The sequence below is a fragment of the Falco peregrinus genome, chromosome 5 (genome assembly GCF_023634155.1).
Source record: "Falco peregrinus isolate bFalPer1 chromosome 5, bFalPer1.pri, whole genome shotgun sequence".
NCBI lineage: Eukaryota > Metazoa > Chordata > Aves > Falconiformes > Falconidae > Falco > Falco peregrinus.
This window is the reverse complement of record NC_073725.1, coordinates 13,754,617-13,781,022: the sequence shown is the minus strand read 5'-3', so window position 1 is coordinate 13,781,022 and position 26,406 is coordinate 13,754,617. Positions and strand designations below refer to the sequence as shown.

The window sequence follows — 26,406 nt, the reverse complement described above, 5'->3', positions numbered from 1 at the left end:
AGAAGGCAGAAGCTCAGCCTCAAAGTCACGTAGAACTTCATGACACTAACAGGTTGGACAAAACTCAACTGTTCTGCCTGTCCAGGCTCCCGGCAGAGTCTCCAAAAGCATGGATCCCAGCAGAGGCAGGGACAAGCTGCATGTGAGAGAGAGAAAGCAGCGCATTGCTCCATTCACAATGGGCTTCCAATAAACACCGTTAGACTCCAAAGAGGAGGAATGTGTCTAGCATTTTATAGGAAATGCACCAAAATTTTCTAAAGAGCAGGTCTCAAATATACCCATTTTAGAAAGAAGTATTTGTGAAAAGGAAAAAAAAACACAAAACATTAAGCATATATTCTTGGGTATGTATTTTCCTGTGTTTAGCAGAGTGAAGTTTTCAAGAATAATCTTTGATTGTTAATAACCTGTAAAAATTCATGGAGAAAACCCCCCGATTTCATCATGTAGTATTAGGGCTAGGAAGGAGTGTTCGCAGTGATGTATTCAAGTTGCAGTTCATAATTTTTGATGCTGGCTGAGCTGATGTTAGACAAAGTCCACCTTTCTGATAAAGAGGTAACAAAGACTTGGGTCAGCTTATCCAGGCACAAATCAGTTTGTAGCAGTTCCTTTGTTAAACAAATCACCCTTGAAAGTTAAGAATCAGGTAGGAATTCACAGGATTTCCTTTCTGTAAACAGATGGAGGAAATCAAAAGCAATTTTTCCATCCCTCTCAAAGGAGAACCAAATGGCTCTCCAAATAAGTTTTAAATGCACTTATTGCAAACAGCTAGAAATGACCACAGCCCAGCTTATGAGACAGAAGTTGTCTATCTCTGTAAAGCTCATAAAAAGCAGGCTCTCCATTATAAACTTCTTGCACTGGGGAGGTGGGGGAGCAAACAAACTTTGGTTCACAACATTGTTTAGCATAGGCATTCAAGTAGATCTTCAGAAGTTACCGGGTCTCCAGGCTAGTAACAAAATACCCATGCTCTCTCTTCAGTAGTGCACACTCCTCTTTGGTATCCTTTTTTGTAAGGCAGATGTCTTGCAGAGATGAAGGAGTCATACAGATGCATCTTTGAAAAAGAAGACAGCGTCACTTGCGTTGCCACAAACAAATTCAACTACTTGAAGGAACACACAGGAAACCTTCTTTTGGTAGGGGTTAGGGTAGAAGAGAAAGCACTAACATTTACTATTTGCTACAAGCAAGTTATTTTGCTCTTGTAGTTAGTTGTTAGCAGCCGTCAAGAGCTGTAATTTGTCTGTGTTGACAGAAAATACGGAATTATTGCTTTGTGAGTAATTCTGAGTAACAAGTAACAGGATGTTAATAAATCCTTCCAGGTAAACACAGCAGAAAATATAAATATTCATTCTGGAAAACAAATTTTCTGTGGCAGAAAATATAAATATTCATTTTGGGAAGCATTCTGGCAGTTACTAAGCACGAAACTTACTTGTTGACTGCGTGATGCATGAAACCTTGTAGGATGACCATATGCTTAAAACACAAAGGATCGTAGCTAGGAACCCGAAAGTCTGGATGAGAAAACAAACAAACCACAAATACTTCCAGAACATTAGATGACACATATTCCATGAATGTATGGGCAGTCTTTGTATATCCAGCTACATATTTTACGATGTTAACAGAACGAAAAAAGTTGTATTTCACTCCATTCTGCCAATATACTAAAAATTTAAAAATTTCTGTAGTATAATAGCAGCTTATGTCTTGTCAAAACAATGACTGAAAGATAGAGTGAGTCATATACAAGGAAGGAGGAAAAGCTGGACAGCAGCATAGTCTCACCTTCGAGACTTCTCGCTAGGATTCTGCCAGAAAGAAAAGACTTTTCCTAACACCTCTGATGACTGCTCTTTCACTGCCCCATTCAAACAAGTCTTTCCCTGCCATCTGCCAATAAACAAGTCAGGTAAATCTTCTAGTCTGTTTGCATCATCAGGACTAAGTTTCTGAAAGTAATTCTTTACTCTGGAGGAATTGTAATTCAAGTCCTGCTGCTGTGAAAATATTGCTGCCCACACTCAGAAGTCATGCCTCCCTCTCTAAAGCCCTCCAGCCAACAGAGGCAGAGAGTATCTTCCACGAAGTCAGCCCAGGACTCCAGCGCGTTTTTTCAAGTAATTATCTTGAACAGGGCTCTGCTCAGGAGCAGAAGGCATCAAAAGCCACAGACTGGGGTGAAATCCTTTAGACAACTTCTCGCTGCTACAACAGCCATTTGTCAGAACTGAATTGTCTTAAATCTTCCCCTGAACACATCAGTTCCTATGAGTTAAAGCAGGAGCCTTTGGTTTCAGCTCTCTGACAGGACAAATACCTACTTTAGTGGTGAGTCTGGAGTCTCACTACAGAATATTTTTGTTGGCAGTGTGTTATAGAACATTCACTGAAATGAGCTAGAATGTAGTTTACCCAACCCAGACACAAGCAAGGCAAGTCTGTACGAAAATAAAATTACAAGTAATAGATTTCCAATGCCCTATTTAATATATATATTGCAATTAAAAAAGTGTCGGGACTAATAAGCACAGTCTTACCGCTCCAGCCACAAGCCCAGACAAATTGTAACTCTTGGATGCTGCTACAATCGATGCAATGAGAAGCAGAATTGTGCCAATTAAATAATGAAGAAACTCCTGTAAAGACAAGCACAGCCTGCATCAGAAGGGAAACTTATCAGGAAAGCATTTAAATATGCCTTAGAATGAAAACAAGTTGGCAGACATTACTCAAACCCAGTGGGCAAAACACCAAGTCAAAAAAAAAAAAAAAAAAAGCTAAAAATAAGTAAGAGAGAGAGAAAAAGAGAAAAAAACACCTTACGGGTGGATTTTGTACCATACCTGACTTTACATTCGAAAAAGGAGAGGGCCAATCTTCAGATCTACTAATGTCACTGGAATAAGATCTGCTTACTGCCTACAGACACAATCCCTTCACTTCAACATAGTACATTACGGAGAGTGAAAAATGTCTCTTTACTGCACGAAATACGGACCTTACTTAAAGAGACAGTTCTGGAGGAAGGAAGAAGCCTTAAGGGCATATTTCTGTAGCCTATATGAAATGGCAATAAATGGCAGCAAACAGCATAAATGGAAAATCAAATGCTCCTACTTCTGATAGTCTTAGAAAGGAAGCAGTGGATCTACTGCTAGATTTGCTAACAACTTATATCAACCAAGACTGGAAACAGGAGGGAAGCCCCGAAAAGCACAATCATGCAGACAATGATAACCAACACCTAGGCTCCTAAGTCTGTAAGGGTGGCTACAGCTGTCCTGTGGTAAAACATGATGCCACGAGTTTTTCTGACAGAGCACCACATTTAAGCTGTTCTCTAGTGTCACGAGTATCAGTCCAGGGGTCAATTCTACCTTGTTATAAGGATTTATATGTGGATTTAGATTTTGTATCCTCACAAACCTTATGGCAGCTAATACAGGTGTTTGCAAACTGAACACAGGTTGTTTCTTTTGCATGGTGGGGTGGGCGGGAGGGTATTATTCTGCTTACTTTATCTGCATTGCACTACCAGCATGAGCCAAGCAAATGCCCTGCATAAGGGAGAGGAGGGATTGTCTCAAACCAAAGCAGAGAGAATGCAGCCCCAAAAGGAGATTGTTCAAAGAAATCCCAAAAGAGAAATACTCTATGATAACATACCATGGTTTCCTTCTGCTCAGGTGCTTACCGAGCAGCTGAGGAGGACCTCTGCCACCAAGTGTGCTCTGAGACTGCAACTCATGTACCCTTGTTCAAGTAATCAAGATCTCAACCCTTGCTTTTGCCAGAATAAATTATTTCTGTAAGGAGGCTTCTCTGGCTAGTCCGTGATGCAGCAGGCAAGTCCCTCGTGCCAGTGCCTCCTTAGAGACACCAACTATAGCAGTGTACGCAGGCCACTACTTCACAGGAATCTGAGGGATGGGCCAAAGTGCAAAAGAATCAAAGACTAAATTAGGTGGCCTGGAGAGTGCCCCTCTGGAGAAATACTTCCCGGCTTTAAAAGGTGTCAGTGCTGAACAACCTCTTGAACCCCTGCAACTTCACTGACTGCAAATCACACCCCTGGCTGCAATGTAGAGAACCTGCCAGGAAACTCAGCCCAACACTAGCTGTAGTTTCCCAAAGTCTCCTACAGGTCTTCTTCCTATTCTGTTCTAAAGATACTTAAATATGTGAACCTCCCAAAAAGGAGGTGGGTTGTAAAAGAGCAGCAGTGTTCAAGCATCACATCCCATAAAGCTATCTGAAGCAGAGCAGCCACCAGCTGCAGTGCCTTGAACTCACTAGTGACTCTGCAACATTTAGGAATGACTAAACACACAATAAAAAGCAAAAGCAGCCTATGTAGAGGTCAAAATGGCATAGTCCTGTTACAGCAATGCATACATTAAACGCTGCTTTGGAAAACTGTCATTTATTACCTTATTTCAATCCCTTATTTCAATCCCTGCATCTGTGTTATCTCTGGATAAGGAAGTACTTTCTAGAGACACATAGTGGCAGTACACATTTAAAAAAATAAGAAGGGGCGCAAGACTAACCATATTCTTCAGCTAAAAAAAATGTAATTTTTTCTTTCTGGTTAGAAGTGGATGGATGGACAAACCTTTATCTTAGATCTGTAAACTACTTGCATAGCTTCCATTAAACTCCATCCCAACCACTTCTTGGATTTCAGAATTCGTCTGTATCTCTGCAGCTGGTTTTCTCCATCCCTTTGGTCCTTCCTCTGTGGAACTAACATGTCACCATGCATAAGGGAGACAACCCAAGGTGTTATTAAAATCTGTCATCCCACCCTAGGATGCAGAACTCTTCTGTTAGCTGACCTGACCCAAAGCTACTGAGGAAGTTCGGGTCTCACATTTTCTGTGCTGCTTGTTAATTCTCTGCTAGGACGTAAGAGATGGATGTGCAGGGGAAACGCAGGAATGAGGCAGGAACATCCTGCAGGATATCCCAGGAACGGCCAGGCTATGGCAATCAGGCTGAGGCTCCTATTTCTTGCTATTGTTTAAGTTACCTATAAACGTACCAAAACCAGACACATTTGACTTAAATAGCACTCACAGATTTTATTTTGGGACAGGATGTAGGACATCAATTCTAATGCTATGATCTGGTTGGCAGTCTAGCAATCCCTTAGCTGCTATAAATGACCTGAGCTAGGATCCATCTGCTGAAGACTTGGTCATCGGTACCTTCTTTTCAATTGTCTCAGAATAATGCTATTGCATTCCCTGGAGTAAATCTGGATTTGTATCTGTGTAAAGGAGGGCAGGATCAGATCCAAATCAGCTAAAAAAAATTACAATTGCAGCATCTGCTGAAATAAATACTAATAACAAAAGCAACAGAAGGATTTGCATACAAGGCAAAAAAGAATTACGTGAAAGGCAGCCTATCATTTTGTGTCCAAGGAAATGGACTAAGTAATCAAGACATCAACGCACAAGAGAGACAAGGAACCCAGACTATCTAACAGGCTTACCGCAAGTGGCCAGCTAACGCAAGTGAGCTTCCTGTAGATTCTGAAAATGTGGATAATGTAGAAGAACAAAATCATAACCAAGTCGCACATGGTGACAATCTGAAAGTAGCTGTATGCACTGTAATCCGTCCATGGAGAATTATTTACACTGATGAATCCAATCAGCAATGAGATCTGAAAGGCAAAACGCACATTAAAGATTTTTACAATGGTGCTCAGAGGGCCGTGCAGATAATTTTAACCACAACAAAATGGCACTTAGAACCAAAAGACAAATATCTAATGTATATTGGATGGTCCCAACAAAACGGAGGACAAAGTAACGAGCACGGTAATAATGTTTTAAAATTTGCTGTTAAATGAGCTAAAAGAGCCATTAAGAGCGGGAAAGAGCCAGCTGCTAGAAGGGAAGCAGCAGCTTCAGCCTGAAGAATCCAACCTGAAGAAGCCGCTATGTACAATACAGTATGTCTCAAACACAGAAGAGGCACTGAATGCCTGAAGTTGCACCATTAACTGAAGCATCTAAATCCCACGGGACCTTCAGAAGGAAATCATAGAACTCTGTAACAATGAAGGTGCCCATGAACACATGTACCTTTACTTCCACTTAGTGAGATTTCTGACGTGCAAAATCGGAGGACCTGGCTGCAACCGAGCTAAACGTTTTACCCTTCCTTTTCTATCACCTACAGAGCAGGAGTATTAGCAGACTGTAAGGTAGAATCATAGCAAATAACATAAACACTGGAGGAATTTATTAATTCACCCCATCCCCAATACAACATTCATGAAGCTTTAATATGTTATCATTGTCACATAAAACTACAAAGCATTATTGTACAAGTTTTTTCAGTTGTAGGCTTGCAAAGGACAAAAGCTATTTTATTTTTTTAATCTAAAGCTATTTGCTTATTTTACTGATCTTGCTGCTTCTAACAGCCTGGCTAGCCTGGGTTATAAAAAAAAAATATTCTACCAAGGATATACTCAAATATTTTCTTATTACAGACTTTGCCAATGCGTGCTTTCAGACACTCTAAGTCAGCCAGCAGCAGTAATGATTCATATTTTAAGTGTTTCTCCAAGACATTAAAAAACTATCCAAGGAAGCCAGCACTTCAAGACTGCACCATCCTTTCCTGCACACTCACCTTTCAAACTCCTAACTAACTGCATCCATTATCAGAGTAATTTCCTTAAGATTAAAAGGGGGAAAAAATCCCAACACCCAAACAACATAGCTTAGATTTTCCCTGCTGTAATTTTAACTGCTTTTCACCCCTTAGTTCTAAGTTGACAGGCTAAACACATGCATCCTCAAGGGTGACCAAAAGCCCTGTACACACAAGAACTTCACAAGAACTTGTCAGCTTTGCCAAATTCCATCCAAACAGTCACATCAGTGTCAGGTCAGTGAACCACCTCAAAAAGGTGGTTCCAAAGAGAAAAGTCAGTGCTACAGGATCCTTTCCCACACAAGTGGCTGAGCTGTTGTTAGATCTGGTCCAGGTCCGTTATTTTTACTATGGTAGCCCCAGTAGTTGACATTAGCATTTTAAGTGATGCTCAGTCCAAGCCGGTGACAGGCTTCTACACTAGAGTAAGCTACATCTCGTCTCACCTTTGAAATAGATACAGGGTAGTAAAGGTAGCACTGTGAAGTGCAGGGCTAGAGCATGCTCAGTGCTTCTCGGAAACGGAGGTTACACATGCCTTTGAAAATGTGTGATATTGCTCAGTCCCTGTCTCTTCAGACATCTTCCTGCCCTCTGGTTTGGCAGTGCAATATCATAGCAGCATCCTGCACGTTTAGTGCTTCTGTCCGTTCCGTACCTGTCTTCCGAGTCTCACGACCTAGCCACTAGGGAATCCTAAATGCACAAAGTCTTGCATCTTGTTCATGGCAGAGCTTTATGAGATGCTACATTTCTCAGAAGACAACAAAGCAATCCTCTCTGCAATTCAGCATTTAAAGACCTCTGCCCCAGTTCTTCAATTCTGAGATAATTTTAATGAAGTTTTGCCCAATCTGTGTCTACATATACCAAGTCCACATCAAGCTGTGGTTTCATGAGGGGCCTTTGTCACCTCCTTCTCACTCTGATTTCACTCCATGTCATGTGCTGGCTTCTACACTCATCTGTGCCGAGCCACCTCAGTGTACTAAGCCAGCAGAAAAGTGAACTACTAAGAAAAGCAAATAGCTTTACTCTGATTCCACCGTCACACAAGGCAGGTTCAGGTGAGCAAGGGAGTGTGAGGGAGAAGCTAGGACTGCAATGGGAAGGATAGAAAGGACTGAGCAGGCAGGATGGCAAGAGCCAGTAACCATGCTGGCTCAGGCTGCCATCCACCTCCCTTCCTTGAATCTTAATATCAGTTAAACAAGGAATTGTCTCACTTAACTGTTGAATAACTTGAACAATCAGGAGATCGGCAGGTCATTTACCCTATAATCTAGGAGAACACCTGAAGTGATGCAAGAAACACAGCTATTATTTTCATGAGAATATGAAAACTAAATTTAATGACATTTCATTCTATAGGAAGACTCAACAAGAAGTCACAGCAAGCATTGAATCTTGCTCTTGGACAAAGGTGAGGTGAGGACAACCCTTCTCTAACCATCAAAAGCTAAAACGGGTCTCCCTTATTCAGGTGTCTTCACAATAACCAGTTCTCAGTTTCAATTACACTAGAAGGAAGTGTTAAGTCATAGATATTAAATCTGCCTATTGGCTCATTTCATGTCTGAACCATTGACTTCAGCAACTTTTTTACTGTGTACAAAGGGTAAGGAGGACTGGATCCTTGCAAGTACAACCACCAACTAAATAATAAGCAGTGGTAAAAAAAGCTTAATTTAAACTAGACTCAGTTCTTTCAACTTCATGGAAGCACAGAAGTATTTTTTTTCAGTTAAAAGGTACAAAAAATTGAGAATAAGTATAAAGAAGAATGTGAGCCACCCAAGGACAAGGTCAGAAAATGTAACTGAGGTGTTCTACTCCTCAGAAATTAGAAGATACGGGTACCAACCAGGCAGCGAAGAATCTGCTCAGCTCCTAAGAACAGGGAAGAAATGCGGATTTGAACAAACATGCTTTCCATTTCAAGTGTACTTCAAAATTAAAATAACTCCAATAAAAATTAGTAAAGACTCTCCCTTCTTTGATTTTAGATGTGCCTCAGCACACAGGTAGGAAGAAATCACTGTGTGGTAAAGGTATTTCACAACATGAGATTTACATGGAATTTCTAAAGAGGGTTCTCTGATCAGAGGCAAGTAATACCATTTCACAGGACCGGTGCAAAGGGGACTACATCACCATTTCATATAAAGCTATACCATGTTTGCCACTCTATACTGCCTGCAGGGTTAGCGGGTACAGTCAGAGTTTAAAACTCACCTGTTGAAAAAGAACAGTAACAAATGTAGAAAATAAAGCCACATAATATTATTTGTCCTTTAAAAGTGACAAATACCAAAGTTCCTTCACCAGATACTGGTTTATCATGATATACTGGGTGATGACTGTATTTTTTTTCCCTGCTGGAATTCCTGTTTCCAGAGAACTTGAAATTGAGCAATAAAATGATTAATATGTAACTGTTTGGGATACAGTTCAACATATATCTTGGAATTCAGTTTGTGGCACAGACAGAGAGAGAGAAATGAATGGCAAAGCACTAAAATGATCGAGTGTTACGAGTGTTCTTTATGCATCTGTGCTCAGGGGAGCAGGTTAATACATCCTGAAAATAAAAACTAGAGGCACAAAAAAATTAGGGCACTGCCACTTCCATTTCAGTATAGTATTTCACAGACTGTGAGAGCTGCGGACAGGTAACCCATAGCCAGCAAGCCAGTCAGACCAGAAGTACAGGTCAAACGATAGTCATTAGAAGATTTCAATGTGCTCCACAAAAATATATCCAAGCTTCAGACCTGCATTACAAAAGGGGCGAGGGACACATTGCAGGACACTACCGTTTAAGGGCTTTCTGGTTTCTGAAGAGCAAAACAAAAGAACATATGCATCAATCAACTCCAAAGAAGGATTTCTGGATTTAAATGAAGTTCTGCATTATTACTCTGTTTCACAGAAGTTGATCAGCTTAAACTAATCCACTTCTTGATTTTCCATTGGACCAGATATTTGAAGTGTGTTTGGGAACACTGGTTTGTATCAGGAACTATTTCACAGTGAAGCCAATGTGAACTAAAGGCAGTCAGCAATTGCCAGGAGGCACTCAACACCTTACCAGATGGAACAGACATCATAAAAGGAAGATGGTCAGTCTGCATTCTCTTCTCTATTTTGAGCTGGAGACGAGGCAACTACATCCTCTGTGGAAAATGCTGGCTCTTGAATAACACTGATGCAGGCTCCCAACCCTAAGGTCCATTTTGATTTGAAGTGAGCACAGCTCTACCAAAAATGAAACGTAATTTGCTCTTTCTTGATATGGTCTTCCTTCCAAAGCCAACCCATGGCCTTTAAAAAAAGGGTGAACAAGCACTGATCTTTCAAGGATGTTAATGGGAGATGGGAGAGGGGCTGGGATATCTGATCTTCACAACAAAGAAGGGCCAACAAAGCTGCTGGCTTTAAGGGATGAGGGCAAGGCCTCAAGGCCCTTTTCCCCCTGTACTATGACACCACTCACTCAATGTGCCAGGCATGGCCCTGGTCAACCAGCTACACCTGATCACCACCTTCTCCTTCATGTGTCTGGAAATGCTTTTCAGGAGGATTTTCTTCATCACCTTCTGAGTGCCTGAGGTGAGGCTGACCAACCTGTCGTTCCCTGGATCTTCCTTCCTGCCCATGGAGATGACATCAATCTGTTCAGAATGGCACGCCTTCCTTCTGTACCTCTCAGGCTAGAGAGGCTACAGAAGGGCCGCACAAGAGTGACAAGTTCTCTTTCCCTGTGCTATAAAATGCTGCTTGAAGTGCTCCCTGGAAATGCTGTTCCTTTCTAAAAATCAGCTTTTTTCCTCCCTGTTTCTTCTTGTCCCTGTCAAAGAACGAGCATCTGAAGTCCACTGGTTGCTGATTACACCTAGTAAAAACCAAGGAAAACGTGTACCAAGACTTCAAGGAAGTCAGTCTTCCGCTGCAGGAAAATTCAACACCTTCTTAAGGAGCGGAGCGGAATCGTGCCTTTGTGTTATGAAAAGACTGTATACAGGAGGAAAATCTGACTTCCAGTTACTCCTAAGGCAAATGCACAGTGGAGAAAAGGCGCACGGCACTAGGCCCAGGTGCCATTGTAGTCCCGATTTCAGATGGTCTGAATTCCACCTAACTCCCTGCAGTTACTCTTGGCTGACTGCCGTTCCGCAGGTGTGATTAGGTTGCAGAGAAAGCTCAGCTCCAAACATCCTAGCATCACACGAGTGGGCTGGGCATGGTGCTGGGACCAAGAGCAAGCCAGCCACACGATCCTCAGCCTCTCTGGTCCTAGATCCTCCTACTGTTTCCAGTCCTGTTGTCAGACACATGGGCCACCATGAAACTGCCCGAGTGCTGCCTGCATCTCGGGGCAACAGCCTGGACTCTCCCTCACTAACACAATCGTGCTGGAGTGTACCAGCAAAGACGGAAGAGCCCGGGCCAAGCCAGCAAGTGCAAAGCAGCTTAATAGAGAACCATCTGTTCCAAAGAAGGGGAAGGCAGAACTGCATGCCCACCAGTCAAGATACTAGATACAATTTCCCTCACCATTCATTACCTAAGGGTAATGAAGGAACCGTAACACAAGAAAGGACTTGTCTTGCTCTCCACGTACCCTCAGGCCAGCTGGCACCACCAAGCATTTTCTGATCATGTGGTAGAAGACTGCAGTTTATCTGACCACAGAACAATTTTACAACCCAGGAATCAACCTGTGCAGGTGCCTTTGTATGATCTTTTTCTGCTGTCCTGTTTTAATGGATGTAATAAATAAAGCTCTGGCTTTATTACCAGTACTTAATTATTTTGTAACATTTGAAGGGAACTCAATTTTCCTCAGACAGAGGTACCTGCACAAACATAAATGCAGCACGATCTCCAATAGACAAGAACTTACTCCAAAGGAAAGGCTCATGTTCTGAGCGTTACAGACACATTTCCACAGACAAACACTGACACAACAAGGGAGGAATCTGAATGTCACTGGCTCTTGAATTCTGACCTCAGTTTTGTAACGCTCTTACTGTCTGAACTTCACTATCATGTACTTCACTGCTACAACTCCCCCATTCGCCAGATGAGTACTAATAAATGACTTCATATGCATTGTACTAAATTTTTTTCACCTTCAGAACACTTCAGACATGTAAACAAAGGCAAAAAATGCTGAGCACCACTAATAAACCTCTAGGTCAAGGTGACTGTTTTCCTTTATAGTGTGAATGACAATAGATACCCGCTAAAAAAACAGAAGCCCAAATCAACAATCAACAGATGACAGATGTAACAGACAAGCATGGGTGAAAATATGTGCGGGAATGACCCTAAAAGTTTGGTCTTTTAGGGGTTGCTTTTTGGTTGATTGCTGCCACACCACACAAGATAAACAAAAATGAGCGTCCCAGCTCACTGTAAAATGGGAATTGGTATTTATTTCCTGAGTGTCACTTATTTACTTACAATAGACTTTCTTTATCACGTGTTGCAAAACGACAACACACAAGACTGTGTTGCAGTTTGCAATTTATTTGCAAGAAATTTGCAATTTATTATTGCAAATAAACTGTTTCCTGACTGGAAGCATCACCTTTAAAGCTAAGGCTACTTCACTATTCATCCTCTTGACCATTCCTGACTGTTTTGTACTGTACATTATCACTCACCTGTATCCAGCTGTTCTTTCACAATTCTATTAATGACTGCAAAGCAAGGGTTACCCTTCCCCCTGTGCCTGTGCAACACCCTGCAGAGTGTGATGTACTGGGTGCGGTCAGGAGAGACAATTGTCTTCACAGCAGCTCATACGGTGCTGTGTTTGCATTTGTGGTAAAAACAGTGTTGGTAACACATGAATCTTTTGGCTGCTGCTGAACAGTGCCTGCACAGCAGCAAAGCTTTCTTTTGCGCTTCTCCCTCTATTCACCCCCAAAGCAAGTAGGCTTGCACGTGGCCAAGATGTTAGGAAGCGACACTGCCAGGACAGCTGCCTCCTACTGACCAGGGGGATATTTCAGACCATGTGATGTTGTGTTTAGCGATAACAGCTCAAGAAAAGAAGGTATAAGGGGAAACGTTTGAGGCTATGGCATTTGTCTTCCGAAGCAACCCTTACACATGCTGCGGTCCTGCTTTCCGGGAAGTGGCTAATCACCTGCCTGCTGATGGGGAGTAACAAATGAATTCCTCTTTTTGCTTTGCTTTCATGTGCAGCTTTCTCTTGCCTTATGAAACTGTAATTATCTCAATCCATGGGTCTTTTTGCCTTCCGTTTTCTTCCCATTCTGCAGGAGAGAGGAGTGAGTGAGAGGCTGGGTGGGTGTCTGGCTGCTGACTGGGGTTAACCCAATGCAGGTGGCCCACTCCTTGCCTGGGCCTTCTGGCTGCTGCAGTAATACAAAGAATGATATTAAAAATCTTCATTGCAGAAAGGAACTGAAAGTGGTTTTTGCAAATCCCAAGATCATATACTGAACTGACAGGCTGAAACTGCTGTCTTACAGTGTAACTATGAATAATAAATTTTCTTTTTCTATATAGAAATAATACGTGAGATGCCAGCTCAAGTACAGGGATGAAAGATAATGTCAATAAGAAGCAAAACTGCCTCAAGGTGCTCAGTGCCATAGAAACACTGTAACTCTTATCCCAAAGATAATGCACATATACTCAATACTGTGACACACATATTGTCATGTATAATCCGCCCAGCACTGCGTTAACTTTTCATTGAATTATTTTTCCATGCAACGTACAAACCCATTCTTGTTTTTCTCAGGGTATTTTCTTTTCTTTCGTGACTGCACTCCCCTCTGCTACTCTTTCCTGTAAGAAGTTGTACGATGACTTTTTGTCTCCAATACCTCCTTTCCTTTTTTTCTGCTCTTCATACCCCTTTCCTCTTTTTTCCTCAGCATCAGACTCCATATTTCTTCTCCTTTATATCTCTCATTGTCTCTCATCCAGATTTCCCTCTATACACATGAATGCACCATAATTCCCTCTTTTAATGTTTCCTAGCTATCTTCCCCAGCCCCTTGCACCAGGACATGCATTGCCATTAGCTAACCAAAACTTAGCACCGTTCAGGGAAAAAAGGACAGGCGACAGGATTCAGCATAGTACTATACCTGTACAAAGACTGCAGGCAGCAGCTCTGGTTTACCAGTGTACAGTTGGCAGCTGGCAATACCTGAAACGGCTTTTTCTTTCCATCCTTCTCTAACAATTTAATGCTCTAGCAGACAGAAACAGCTTTGGGTTTTTTTCCCTGGATGCTGTAAAACAGCGTTGAGAAGAGATCTCCATTGCACTTGCTGGAGCACTGATGAACATTGGTACTGCCTTAATGTCCCTCCTCCTGAATCTGAAAAGAGGACCCTGAGAACTGTCCATGAAAATGATAAAAACCGGTGATTTCCACTCTCTTCAGAACTCACCCCAGTTCTAGTGCAAGTGATAGTACAGAAACTGTCTGTCTACAGATCTGGAGCAAGGGACAGCACTGACTCATATCCAGTTTTATCACAGCCTTTAAAAAAACCCAATATAGTAAGAGCTAAATGCTTTTGTATTTGAATGAAAAAAAGTCAAAGTTTCCAGCTTGTGACACCAGCCAAGATAGTAAGTGGAATTTTCCATCCCTAAGGGAGCCAATCGGGATAACCATGCCCCAGAAAAATGTCACTGACTGCAGCTGTACATTTCCGAATGTTACACCTCAACACAGCGAAGCAACACCCATGTATTAAGTACGTATTTCTGGACAGCATAAAACAAATTTTTTTAACAGCTTCCCAAAACAGAAAGATGAGTGAAGCACCAGCCAAGGTTACCACTGTAGTTCATGCAAGACTGGTTCAGCTAATTTAAGCAACAACGTTGACTGCTGCTGTAATTGAGATTTCCTTCTTCCAGGGCGGTGTTGGAAATGCGAGCTGTAACAGCCAAATCCCTACTAGAAAAAGAAGATAAAAAACCCAGTCCATTTAAAACTTCACTAATGACAGATGAAATCAGCTGCCTCCAACTGCATGGTTCTGTGAAGCAGTCAGTCTTTGGTTGCACAATAATCGCTCAGCCTCTGCGTCTGAGCAGATTTCCTTCTTGTCTGGCTGCTTTGCTAAAATGAGGAAGCTGTCTGGCCTCTGATAAGTGATTTCTCTTGTGCACCACCATCCACAGGCTATTTATGGAAGATAAAAATTGTGGGAGGGCAAGAAACGGCGAAATAATCTTATTCAGACCCTCTATATCTCAGAGAAGAGGACAATTCTAAGTACAACCAAGTGGTATTCTTTATCTACTAATAAGAAGTTATCTATCTGCTCAGACACAGGCCTCAGTGGTAGAAAAGGATGTGGGGCAATCACAGAACCAGCATATGAATGACTAAAGATTACTAAAGAGCCCTTGTTACAGGGTGTTAGCCATGATCATGAAAAAGGCAATTCTTTGTGAGGACTAGCTACAATTAAGTCCTGCCTACCAGTGATCACAGTGTGCAATACTTCAACCCCACCACCGCCAGTTTAACTAGCTCCTTACTTTAATCCCCATAGCTACCTAGGCCACCATTGCACCACACTGAAAGAAACTATACAATCCCGTACGTTGTTAACTGAAAGCTAAGGAGTTTACAGCTATATGACAAAGAATATATCATATTCTTATCAGGTAGTGAATTAAAAAAAACCACAAAACCCAAACCACAATACAAGCCTGTTGCAACCAACAACCTCATAATTTTGTTTCTTCTCTCTCCAATCCAATATTAACATTGGATTGTTTTAAACATCAACTTTCAATTTAAAACATTTCAACTGAAAAAGCATTATCAGTAAGTTTTTCCAATCTACATTAAAGATGCACACAACACTCAAAATACTGCAGTAATTGAGTAACGTTGCACAAGTACCATATTCAAGTCACAGACAATTCCCAAACTCACTGCAAACTCAAAACTCATTGCAAAACAGTATTAAAGGCACAGCTGACTGTTGGCATGTCTGCAAAGGACAGCAACAGCATCTTAAACAAAGCAAATGTCCTTGCAGAGTTTTAACTCTGGGAAACACAGCTGCTTTCTCTCTAACTCTCAAGGGGGTGTTTATATCTTTCTAGACACCTGCAGGGACTGAAGGTATTACTCTGGACAAAGCCAGGAGACCCTTACGCTTTGTAAGCATGTAGCTTGTCCATTATTAATAAGGAATGACTCCTCTGTACAGGCAACAGTCCCCACGTAACAGCTAGCCTGCCACCCACTCCAGTGGTCTCTCCCATCTCAAATCAAGTCATAATCCCCAAATCATGGATGAACCTGCTGTTTCAGGTAAAAGCAGGGACACATCCCCTGTAACTAGTTTTCTCTGCAGATGCACAGATACAATCACTGGCTCAGCCTGTGCTCTGTCCCCTCCTCCCAGGTAAGGTATTGGTTGTGGTGCTCATTGGGAACCTGTCCCCCACACCACCAAGCCAACTGCCCATTTAGAAAAATACTACCCGATTGCTGCAAAAAGCGTGCATGCATGTGGCTCCTGCTGTAATTCACTCCACTGTAGAAGACCATGTATCTTGCATGGTAGGGAGAATCCCTGTATCACAACTCAGATCACAGTAAGTAAAAACATTGTAACATCGCAAAAGCAGCAACAGAACTCACCAGCCTTGACTCTGGAGAGGGAGCCCTCCTTGGGAGCAAGAGCTGGCCCACCTCACCTGCCATACCTCCTTTTAGGTGACTGGGAAGAAGAGCTCCTCGTCAGAGCAAGGCACCTCTGAAACCACTGCTCGGAACCATTCTCAGATACATTGTTTGGGTTCTTTATATTGTTTGCCCTTTAAATAGTCAATAAAGTCTCATATTGTCAGTAATACACAATATAGAAAGAGCTTAACCCTTACTTGCGAGCTATAGAGCTCTTATAGGTAAAGTTCACGGCTGTCTAAAAATGGATTTACCAACCATGCAAGGTAATACCACCTACAGAGAAGGAGCCCACGCTGGCTGACCAGCCAAGCCTGGCTCAGACTGGCTGGCTGCTTGAAGCCCAGGGTACACACTGTTTGTTATTAAAAAACACCCACAAACTGCACAGCAAGCTGCAAAGTTACTCCCTTGACCTGGCTATCCAATACATATCCAACAGCATACAGCTACTTAAAACTCAAACAGGAACATAAAACGTAAAACCAGTGCCTCATGGCAACAATCATTCTAGTAGCCTATCAAATTAGATGCACAAAAATTAAAAAGCATGCAATCTCATCTTCCTGAAAGTTGTTACTGAGATAAGCAGCACCTTGTGAACTGCTCAGTGAAGTCTCGATGCCTATGCCTGCTAACCCTCAGCAAGCAATCTGTTCAGTCACTCACCCTCACACATGCTGCTCACACTTGTTCTCACTGTCTGAGGCATTTACGGCTTGACTGATTCAAATCTTCAGTTAACACCTGCCCTATCTCTCCCCGCCCCAGAGAACACCACACTGACATCTGGCAGTCACACAGACAGCAGTTAAAAAGTTTGTATCTGTCATCTCCAGCAAAGGCTTTGTCATTCATGGCAACAGAGCCTTGAGCAAGGTCTCCTCAAATAAGATGACTTGTTTACATCACTGAAGTCCATGTTGTTAGCTGTGGGGGCACATCACAATTCCTATCAGGAAAAAACAGGTGAGAGTTCCCCAAAATGCTAAACATCATGACAGTTTCCAGACCAACTGGCATCATCCCGACCTGGTCGCTGGACCAGACCAGGTCTCAGCATACAAAAGAACGACCTTTTCTAAAGGCAACGCCTGACGCTTGGCAAGGTGCCAGAGGAGTGAAGGGTGATGAATGAGGGGGGAAAATGAGAACAGATGAGATTCCCCAGTGGCACTGTGGCAGCTGACAGCTTTCGCTGACTGCCTGGAGGCTGGCAGGCCTCTCAGACACGCTGGGACAACACCCCTGTTTCTACTGGGAAGCTTCACTCAAGCAATCTACAAAAGGCTCAGTTAGCCAGCGGGTGACAAGCGGCAACTGGGGACTGTGTTTTTCCCAAAGAGATACGAAAGCTCTCAAAGTGGCCTTCCCAGCGTGTGATTACAGACTGGCAGGAAAGTATGCTGATGTTCTGTAGTTCTGCAGCTGCTGCTGGTCACCTCAGGTTAACAGCATACTTCTCCCCCAGCAGTCTGTACTTCTTTCTTGAACTCACTAATGGCATTTAAAAAAAACCACAAACAAACAAACAAGAAACCACCAAAAACATTCTAAGAAAATTGCCCCTTGAAGCAGCTTCTCAATCTCGCCATCACTGCATTTCCATTTTCCATAAGGGAAGCTGTGAGCAAGAGGGGAAGCTGTAAGCATTGCAGCTGCTGCTATCGTTGCAAGAACAGCAGCCAAATTTGCTTTGGCTTCGAAAGCTGCAGTCACCTAGCTTTGACCAGTCAGGCGCACCTGTACTCACCATTACATTCATCTCATCACCAGCACTGCAGTGCAGGGAGTTGTTTCATGACGATCCCTCAAGAATCAGAGTTATGCAAAAAAGAATAAGCTCACAGGTGGGTGAAAAGAAATCACAGCAATTTTCTGTGTACAGAAAGTAGCAATTTCTGCCTGCTGTATACTTTACACCTCACCACAAAACAGGAGGACAAGACCACAGCGGACATGACATGACAACAACGCAAAGGAGACAACTCAGCCGCAGTACTGAATGAGTACCTCACAAAGCCTCCCCAGGGAGGGGAGCGGCGGAAGCGCCCATAGTAAGCAAATACTGTCTGGCTCTGGGGGGCAATACTCCGTTCCCCCGGTTATGCCGAGCAGGTACCCAACACAGCCTCATGGTCAGGCATGCTGCCTTCACTGAGGTACCGCCACAGCTCGTACTGGATCATAGTGAGACACAACATGTTCCAGCATCTACAGCCCTGACCCAGGGAAGGATGCTTGGCATGATGGTCTTTATCATGTACAGGCTCTGAGCAGATGGAGACCGCGCTTAGAAAGAACTGATCCCCAGGTTTCGGTTTCTCTGTGGCAGGAGAGGACGTTCAAAGGGATAGCATCTCCAATGAGAGTGAAGACAGGGAATACACCGCACTTGCACATCTTAAAGAAAAGTTACAGAGCAGTAAGAATCCACACTTCACCCCATCTTATTATTGTGGACACCATGCACATCCAATTAAAACTTTAAAAAGGTGTTTGCAAATTTAACTTTCTGTAAAGCAAACGTGCAGGACACCACTGCCAATACTTCACTCTGCTCTTTCAAGCATACTAAACATGTCTCAAGAGGTACGGTAAATTTCTAGGCTTCATTTCCTTTTTTTTTTGTTTTGTTTTGTTTTGTTTCAGAAAATGTATTTGCTAACCCTTGTTCAACCACCTCTATAGAAAGAGCACTACATGCACTCAGGTTGCCAATGAATGTATTGCAACAAATTGTAATGGACGGGTCAGATGAGCAATGAAAAACAGCTCCAACTATGTGCTTTTAGGAAGCCTCTTTTAGGATATAAATAAAACATTCACTGACACATTCAAAGCAGAAACTCCCTGGTGTTTAACAATGACTATAACCGCCTTTTTACAAAATGTAATGGAGTTGATTTTTCAGCCTTCTAGAGCAGTTTCAACATCAAGAGAAATCACTAGTTTCTTTTTTGCTGAAAGAGACAGAAATTGAAACAGATGGTACAAAACCTTCCCCTGACCAAGAGAAAAAAGGACTACATTCTCAGCTTGTGGTTTGAAGCACATGGAACCACTTCAGGCTTATGTAGTTCCTGCCCTTATATGCCAGGCACTTGCTCTTGATGACAGCACTCTCTATGGCTGCACTGTTCTCTAAAAACTCTTAGGGAAAAAGAAAACTGAAGGAGAGCTGAAGTAAAGCTGCATCAGTTCCCTTGTTTGGTTTACCACGTAACCTTGTGAACAGCTGCATCACTGCAGCTGAGAACGGCTGCGTGGAGGCAAGGCAGAAATGTAAAATTCCTTAAACTGGTGTTGCTTGTGAAGTTTTGTCTCATCAAATGAAACTGTGTCAGCCTACCACCAAGCACTTCTTGGTTAACACACAGAGAACATACTGTTTGCTCCCAGCTCTTACGCAAATACCTGGGCAGAAACTGTAAAATGGCCACGCAGAGCAGAGGCATGGAAAAAATACAACTGGCCAGGACAGCCTGTTTCAGTGATCTCAAAGTGGAAATAACAGGATTTCCCAGACCTGTTGGTTTTAATTACTAGGCTTGGACATTCCTCACTCAAAGTGTTCCTGCTTACTTTGGAGCCATCTAAGACTTAGATAATTTTTTTTCTCTCTTTTCTCAGCATCCCAAGCAAGGTCCTTTTACCGCAGCTTCCAGCAGAACAACAAAAATAATGAGCAGCTACCACACATAGCTTTGACTTTGGCATGAAAATAACTATGTTGCTAAAAAACATGTCCCATTTCTTACTGCTTAGCCAGTAGTTTATCACAGAGTTGCAGACTGCAGACACCTGCACATTCTTGGGGTGGTTTTCCTCAATTATTATTTTCTTTGGAAACGTAAAAGCCTCCTGCAAGCTCAAAATAAGAGATCTTGTATAGTATACCATGACATCACTGACAGCTATTACAGCATTATCTTTCATGTTTGCTGTTATCAGCCAGATGAAAAGTCAAGCAGAACACAAAACTGTTTGACTCTAAGCTTTGTAGTTTAGCATACAGCAGCTTCCACCAAGCTTGTTGCTTCTGGTTGCTATTTTCCTTTGGAAGAACTATAAACAGAGCGAAAGTAGAGGAAAGTTGAAAGCACAGTCTACACAGGAGCCAGAGACATGCTTACAGTTCAGCATTTCTGCACATCACCAGAATCCCTCTCTTCTGACTGAGCAGCATTATTACCATACAGGCAAAATCATGCATCACTGATGCATGCTGCAAACAATTAGATGTTTTTCTTCAATCACCTCCATGGACACAAAGACATTTCAGGCTCAAGATCAAGTTAGAAGATTGAGTAGCTCTCAAGTCATTCCAAGCATCATTTGCCTTTGTGAATTTCCTTTTCCTGTATCAATGGTTTTGATTAGGAATCGTTTTCTTCCACTAACAGATTTTGATTTCTTTTCATATTTTAACTTCTTCTGAATTTAGCTCCCCAGTAAATTTGCTTGGTATCATCCAACACATTCAGAAATTGATCTTGGCTCCAGCAACCCAACTACCAGAATTTTCCAGCTTTCCATGTTAGACATTAATATTCTCTTGAATACTATTATTTAACCACACATTAGTATACAAATAACCCAGAGGGGTTTCAGCACACTTCAAAGTTACTCAGAATTACAGACTGTCTTGTTGGCGATTCACTTGTAAAGTATGTAATTGCTTTTGTCAAGAAATACTTTGGAAATTAAATATATACTCAGCAGAAAAGCTTAAACTATTGCCTTTGCATTTTTAACAAGTTAAAATGATGTTAAGTCAACTTTTATTGAGTTTAGCCTTTTTTACCTTGCAGTTGTTTGTAAGTACTTTCTTCAGCCTTGAGAAGATAATTCTGATTTTCGTCTTTTCTGCATGGAGGAACTGCTCTTTCCTGGTTCGTAATGAGCTGAAAGAATCAGCGCTGTTTTCAGCTTAAAACACCTTGTATTCTGAGGCTGCGCTTACTGTGCCGGAACTATCGTCCTCTTAGTAACAACAGGGTTACCTGTTGTGTGAACAATCGCCTTCAGTCTGAACCGTGGTCAAAGTTAGCTTGGCCCAACCTAAAGGAGGTGAAAGAGGGGCAAAAAAGGCCATGGGCCACCTCTGACCCTCTCAAGAGTCCAGAAACATGGAAGAGTCCAAGAGTTTGAGAAGCCTGAGAGAACTCGCCAAGCTAAGTAAAACAGGATCCTAGAAAGCCCTACAATAAAACAAGCCAGCAGTAGCACGGACACAGAGCAAACGTGCTTCAGATGAAATCAGCACAGTTAGTGTGGCATACCGAAGATTGCCTCGCGTGTTGATTTTGCCAAGCTGGCTAAAATTCAAGTTATTTAGCTTCTCTGGTGCACGCTGATACACACCCACTCACACACTTACTTAGTACACTGCTGCTATAGAACCAAGATGGACACAATGGGATCCTGCATGTATCCCCAAGAATATAAGAGATCTTGGCAAAACTGCAAATACAAAAAAAAAAAAAAAGAAGAAGAAAAAAAAAAAGGAAAAGTTATATTAAGCACCATCAAGTTAAACCAGTTGAAGCGGGTTAGATGTTGAAGATACTTCATAACTTCCTGTTAAAATCACAGCATCAATTCAGACTAGATTTTGGAAATGAAGCCCCTACTAACGTTAGTAATACTCACGCATAAAAAAACAGCTTTCAAACCATCTTACTGCCATGTAAAATCCACAAATCACAGAACTATGTTTTCTCCTCCATTTTATTATCAAAATATTTACAGACCATTCTTTAAACATTAGAAAGCCAGGATCTCAATGCATAAAATGCTTTATCTTTTCAAAGCTATAGTCATTTTGTAAGATTAAAGAAATTTTCCTGCAAAAGAGTAGAGGAATTTGTGTAGGTTTACAGGGAAGAAACACATTTTTTGCATCCTAATTTCATTCTATGCCAGACACCACAGCACCCAGAACTTGAAGAGAAAGCACTGGCAGCATTTAGATATCAGCAACAATTCAGTAATCACCAGATTGTAGACAACCTCTTCATCTTGTCCAAGACTGCTGAATTTAGTCCTTGTGTTACAATCTTTCTTACAGAATAACAGCTATAACATTATCTTTCACTTCCCTCTGTATGATTTTCATGGCGCATGGCTGTCAACCATTAGAACTATTTCATGCGCATACAATTATTTTTTTTTAGCTTGCAAACACTGCAAACAGCCCTTAACGTTACAGGAAATTCCTTCTTGTTCTCCCTCACATCCTTTACTTCTTGGTAAAAGGAATTAAGGAAGAAAGAGAAAACAGGAACAGTAATGTTCCCTCTTCGCAACAACCACAATTCAGAGGCCCAGTACGCAATTTAGCACGATATATGCCTAACCCAGAAGACCTTACCTTTGTCCTCTGCCAGCACAATGGTTCTCCTTCTTAGTAAGACTGCAGTCCCACCAGCCACCTTAACACTAACGCAGGAATGTCTACAGATGTAGCATAAAGAATTCTTTCCTAAAAGATACCGCAAACATTTCTTACTAGGAGAACTAAATAGTAATACAAATGGACCGATGGGTATAGTGGAAATACTGTGTAAAAAGAGATAAAGGAGAACTACAAAAATATTTAGCTCTCCATATTTTATTGGGTACACAAATTAATCTAGAACTAGTCTATTCTGGTTACTCCTACACATCGCAGCACAAACATTTACTTTTCTTAGGGTGTTATTCAAGAAGACAACACTATTGTGACACCATATTAAACGAAGTTCATTTGCCCAGAGTTCCTTGGATACCTGAGATAACTTCTACTGATGTTATCTGCAGGCAAGCTGGAAAGCAGAAAAATGTAAGAAGGTGAAGGTGAAAGAGTGCTAGGGGAACTAATTTACATGATTTTAACTTCTGTTAAAAGTGACTGCAGAAAGCCACTAGCTTGAATTCTGACGAATTTAATATTTAACAGCATTGCTAAAATATTCTTTTATATAAAGCATGTGAATTATTATGTAAGCTATGGAGATTTACACACATTACATAAAAAATGTAAAGTACACAAACACACTTCATATGTGCATCAAAACCTGAAACTTCAGCACAAATAAGCACAGCTGTGCTAGCTGTAAGAGTCACACATCATAGCTGCAAGGACACCACAGCAGGATGGGCAGCAGAGAGGACTAGGTATTTCTAGACCATAAAAGGAACTGTTCCTTCCACACTGGTGAAAGCAAAAGGGTAAGAGCTGATCAGCAAAGGACAATGCAGACACATGCTCCAAAAAAAAAAATTGTCTTCTGAGAAGTTACTCCAGGTCCACACGATAGCTTGGGAACAACCCAAGAGAAGGCAGCAGACAACTGTTCGTACCGCTGCTGACCAGAACTCATACTGAGGGGCAGCTGCGGGGTCTGAGGAGCACGGTGCAGCCGCTCCGCGGGTGCAGGCAGCCATGCCCAGCGCACCGGTGCATCTCTCCTACCCAGCCTCACCTCTGAGGTCACCTGATGGCTGTCAGTGAAGCAGAAGAAACTGGGTGGCTTTTAAACTTTAGGACAACATCATTCCTAACTTCTAATGTCAGTTTAGGGCTCTGGATGCTAATAACTGACACAAGTTTTTTTAAAAAATTACTAAACAAATAAAGGCGGGGGGAAAACAAGGCACTGGGGTTTATAAAAAATGAAGGCAACGACTCCAGCACAAATTATTGTCAGGGGCCAAGTTTTTGTGGGATGAGAACGTATGTGAGGAGGTATCACCACAAGTTGTCTTCCTTGCTCTTCCCTAGGCACTGTTCACTGCCGCCACTGGGATTAAGCTGACAAATCACTCTGTGTGCCACAGCAATGACAGCGCGCTTATCCACCCGTCAACCTCCGCATCTGGATGGAACAAAATTTCCTGCACCGCGTCAAGTTAAGGTATCGGCTCCAAACCTGGCAGCGCTCCACTACTGATCGCTTTCGAGTTTCTGCCTTTCGGCCACACATCTCCCACATCCCCGGGGTCAGCGCCTGGCGGTCCCCGACGGGCAGGGCGCGGCCCCCGCCCCCCGTACTAGGCCAGCGCTGTCCCCGGGAACTTACCCGTGCTGAGGAACGCGGTGCTCCACCGGAGCGCCATGTGCCTTCGCACCACGGTGTGCCCGTTGTTATTAGCAGCAAAGTTGTTGTCAATGCTCACCGGCACCGGCACCGGGGTGCTGCTACCACGCAGGGCGCGGAGCGAGCCGGGGCGCCCGCCGCCGCCTCAGGAACGCGCCCAGGCAGCCCCCGGCGGCGCGGCCCGTCCCCGCACCCTGCCCCGCACCCTGCCCCGGAGCGAAGCCCCGGCGGCCCGAGCCGGACCCCCGCACCCCCCGACGACGCCCGTCAGGCCCGCCCAGCGGCGGTGAGCGCGGCGCCCCCGCGGGCCGAGGGTCCCAACGGTCCTAACGGCCGCCCCCGCCCCGCTCGCCCCTTACCATCTGGGCCACCTTCAGCATGCCGGCGCAGGAGCGGAAATAGGCGCCGTCCATGAGCTCCGCGTCCGAGCCCGCTGAGGAGGCGGCGGTGGCGGCCGGCGGGGCCGCGGGCCCCCCGCTGTTCACCCCGGTGCGGATCACCCGCGCCCCGTGAGACATGGCTCCCTCCCGCGCTGCCCTCGCCGCCGCCCGGCCCGGGACAGGGGGACGGGGGCGGGACGCCGAGCGGCGGCGCCCCGGGGCCGACGGGGGCCGGGCGGAGCGCGGCGCCTCCCCGCCCGCCCTCGCTCCCCGGCTGGCGCGGCCGCGGGGCGGGGGCCGCGGGGGGGGGGGCGCGGCGAGGCCGCGGGGCTTTCCCGCCGGGGGACGCGCCCGCGCGCGGGGGAAGCGGGCCCGGGGCCGCGCTCGGGCAGGCAGAGGGTGGCCGTGCCGCCGCCCCCCGGCGCTCCCCCCGCACCCTCCCGCAGCGGGACGCCCGGCCGTGCCCGCGTTGCGGCTGGGTTGCGCGAAGACGGGGGCCGAAGCGAACGTTCCCCGGCGGGGCGCGGGCACCCGGCTGCCGTGCGGGTCCCGGGAGGGGAGCGCCGCGCTGCACCCGGGCCGCCGCGGCGGGCGGCTCCGCTCGGGGGCGGGAGAGCCCTCGGCGCGCCGGGGTGCCGGTGACAGTCTCGGCGGGGGTCCAGCTGCCGACAGCGTCTGCCCACACAACGTTTATTCTCCCCCCACAACCCCAAAGCGTCTGGTTCGTGATCTCGTAAAAGATAAAACATTCGCGTTAAATGGGCTGCGACGGGTAAAACTGTAACGACCGTCTCACGGCCTCGGCCCCGTTGTTCGAATTACATCATGCAGCGATGCTAACAAAACTCTGCAAAGGAAGCAATGCATTTCCTCGAGTTTAAAAATAACTTGTTTTGCTTTCTGACAAGTGAGGTAACAGCAGGCCTCCGGGCTGGGCACGTGCTGCTTCTGTACATTAGAGCAGTGACCCCATCTGCTGCTCTGTTCTGCAGTCAGGATGCACATTCTCTTCAGATTCAGTATTTAATAGCACCTTCAGCAACTAAAATTGTCTTAGGAGGGGAGACGGGTAAGTTTGAATGACCTCCAACACAAATAAGGGGCCAGCATAAGCCATTTACGTGAGCAAGACGGGTCATTGCCAACACTGGCAATCACCATTACAGACTAAGCAGTACCTGGTTTTGGGCTTCTATTAAGCCAGCTAGTAGCTAGTAGTTACAATATAATGTTACCTGTCCCACCACATTTTATCTCATGTTATTAGATGTCAAAGCTACAATATTGAACACTAGCTGCTGAAAAAGAGTTTTTGTTGGGTTGTGGTTTAGTTTTGTGGGTTTTTTTTTTAAACAGCTGCTCCCCCCCACACACACACTTCTTACAGTTCAAGTTCAGAGGCATGCACGTTTAAAGGTTTCTTGCAAGCCCTGTGGAGGAAGTTTCTAGTAACTTCTGTACTTCCTTGTTAAGAAATAATTTTTTCTTACTGATTCAGCTCCTTCAGTTCTTCTGGAAGTGT

General features: G+C 43.9%; 1 protein-coding gene across 3 annotated transcripts; it reads right to left on the bottom strand.

The window, feature by feature from the left end:
* Positions 1-329: 329 nt before the first annotated feature.
* Positions 330-25,162, bottom strand: CMTM7 (CKLF like MARVEL transmembrane domain containing 7). Of its 3 annotated transcripts, XM_055804445.1 has the most exons (7): positions 24,864-24,993; positions 22,797-22,907; positions 21,804-21,886; positions 5,525-5,698; positions 2,562-2,660; positions 1,454-1,535; positions 330-1,069 (listed from the first exon to the last, which is right to left on the bottom strand). In XM_055804445.1, exons 4-7 carry the CDS (start codon positions 5,612-5,614, stop codon positions 1,056-1,058), a joined length of 285 nt encoding a protein of 94 aa, XP_055660420.1. In that variant the 5' UTR covers positions 5,615-5,698; positions 21,804-21,886; positions 22,797-22,907; positions 24,864-24,993; the 3' UTR covers positions 330-1,055. The 3 variants fall into 3 exon arrangements, with proteins under 3 accessions (XP_055660420.1, XP_055660419.1, XP_055660421.1); XM_055804444.1 differs by lacking the exons at positions 21,804-21,886; positions 22,797-22,907 and having other exon boundaries at positions 24,864-25,162; XM_055804446.1 differs by lacking the exons at positions 21,804-21,886; positions 22,797-22,907; positions 24,864-24,993 and adding an exon at positions 24,487-24,662.
* Positions 25,163-26,406: the final 1,244 nt, after the last annotated feature.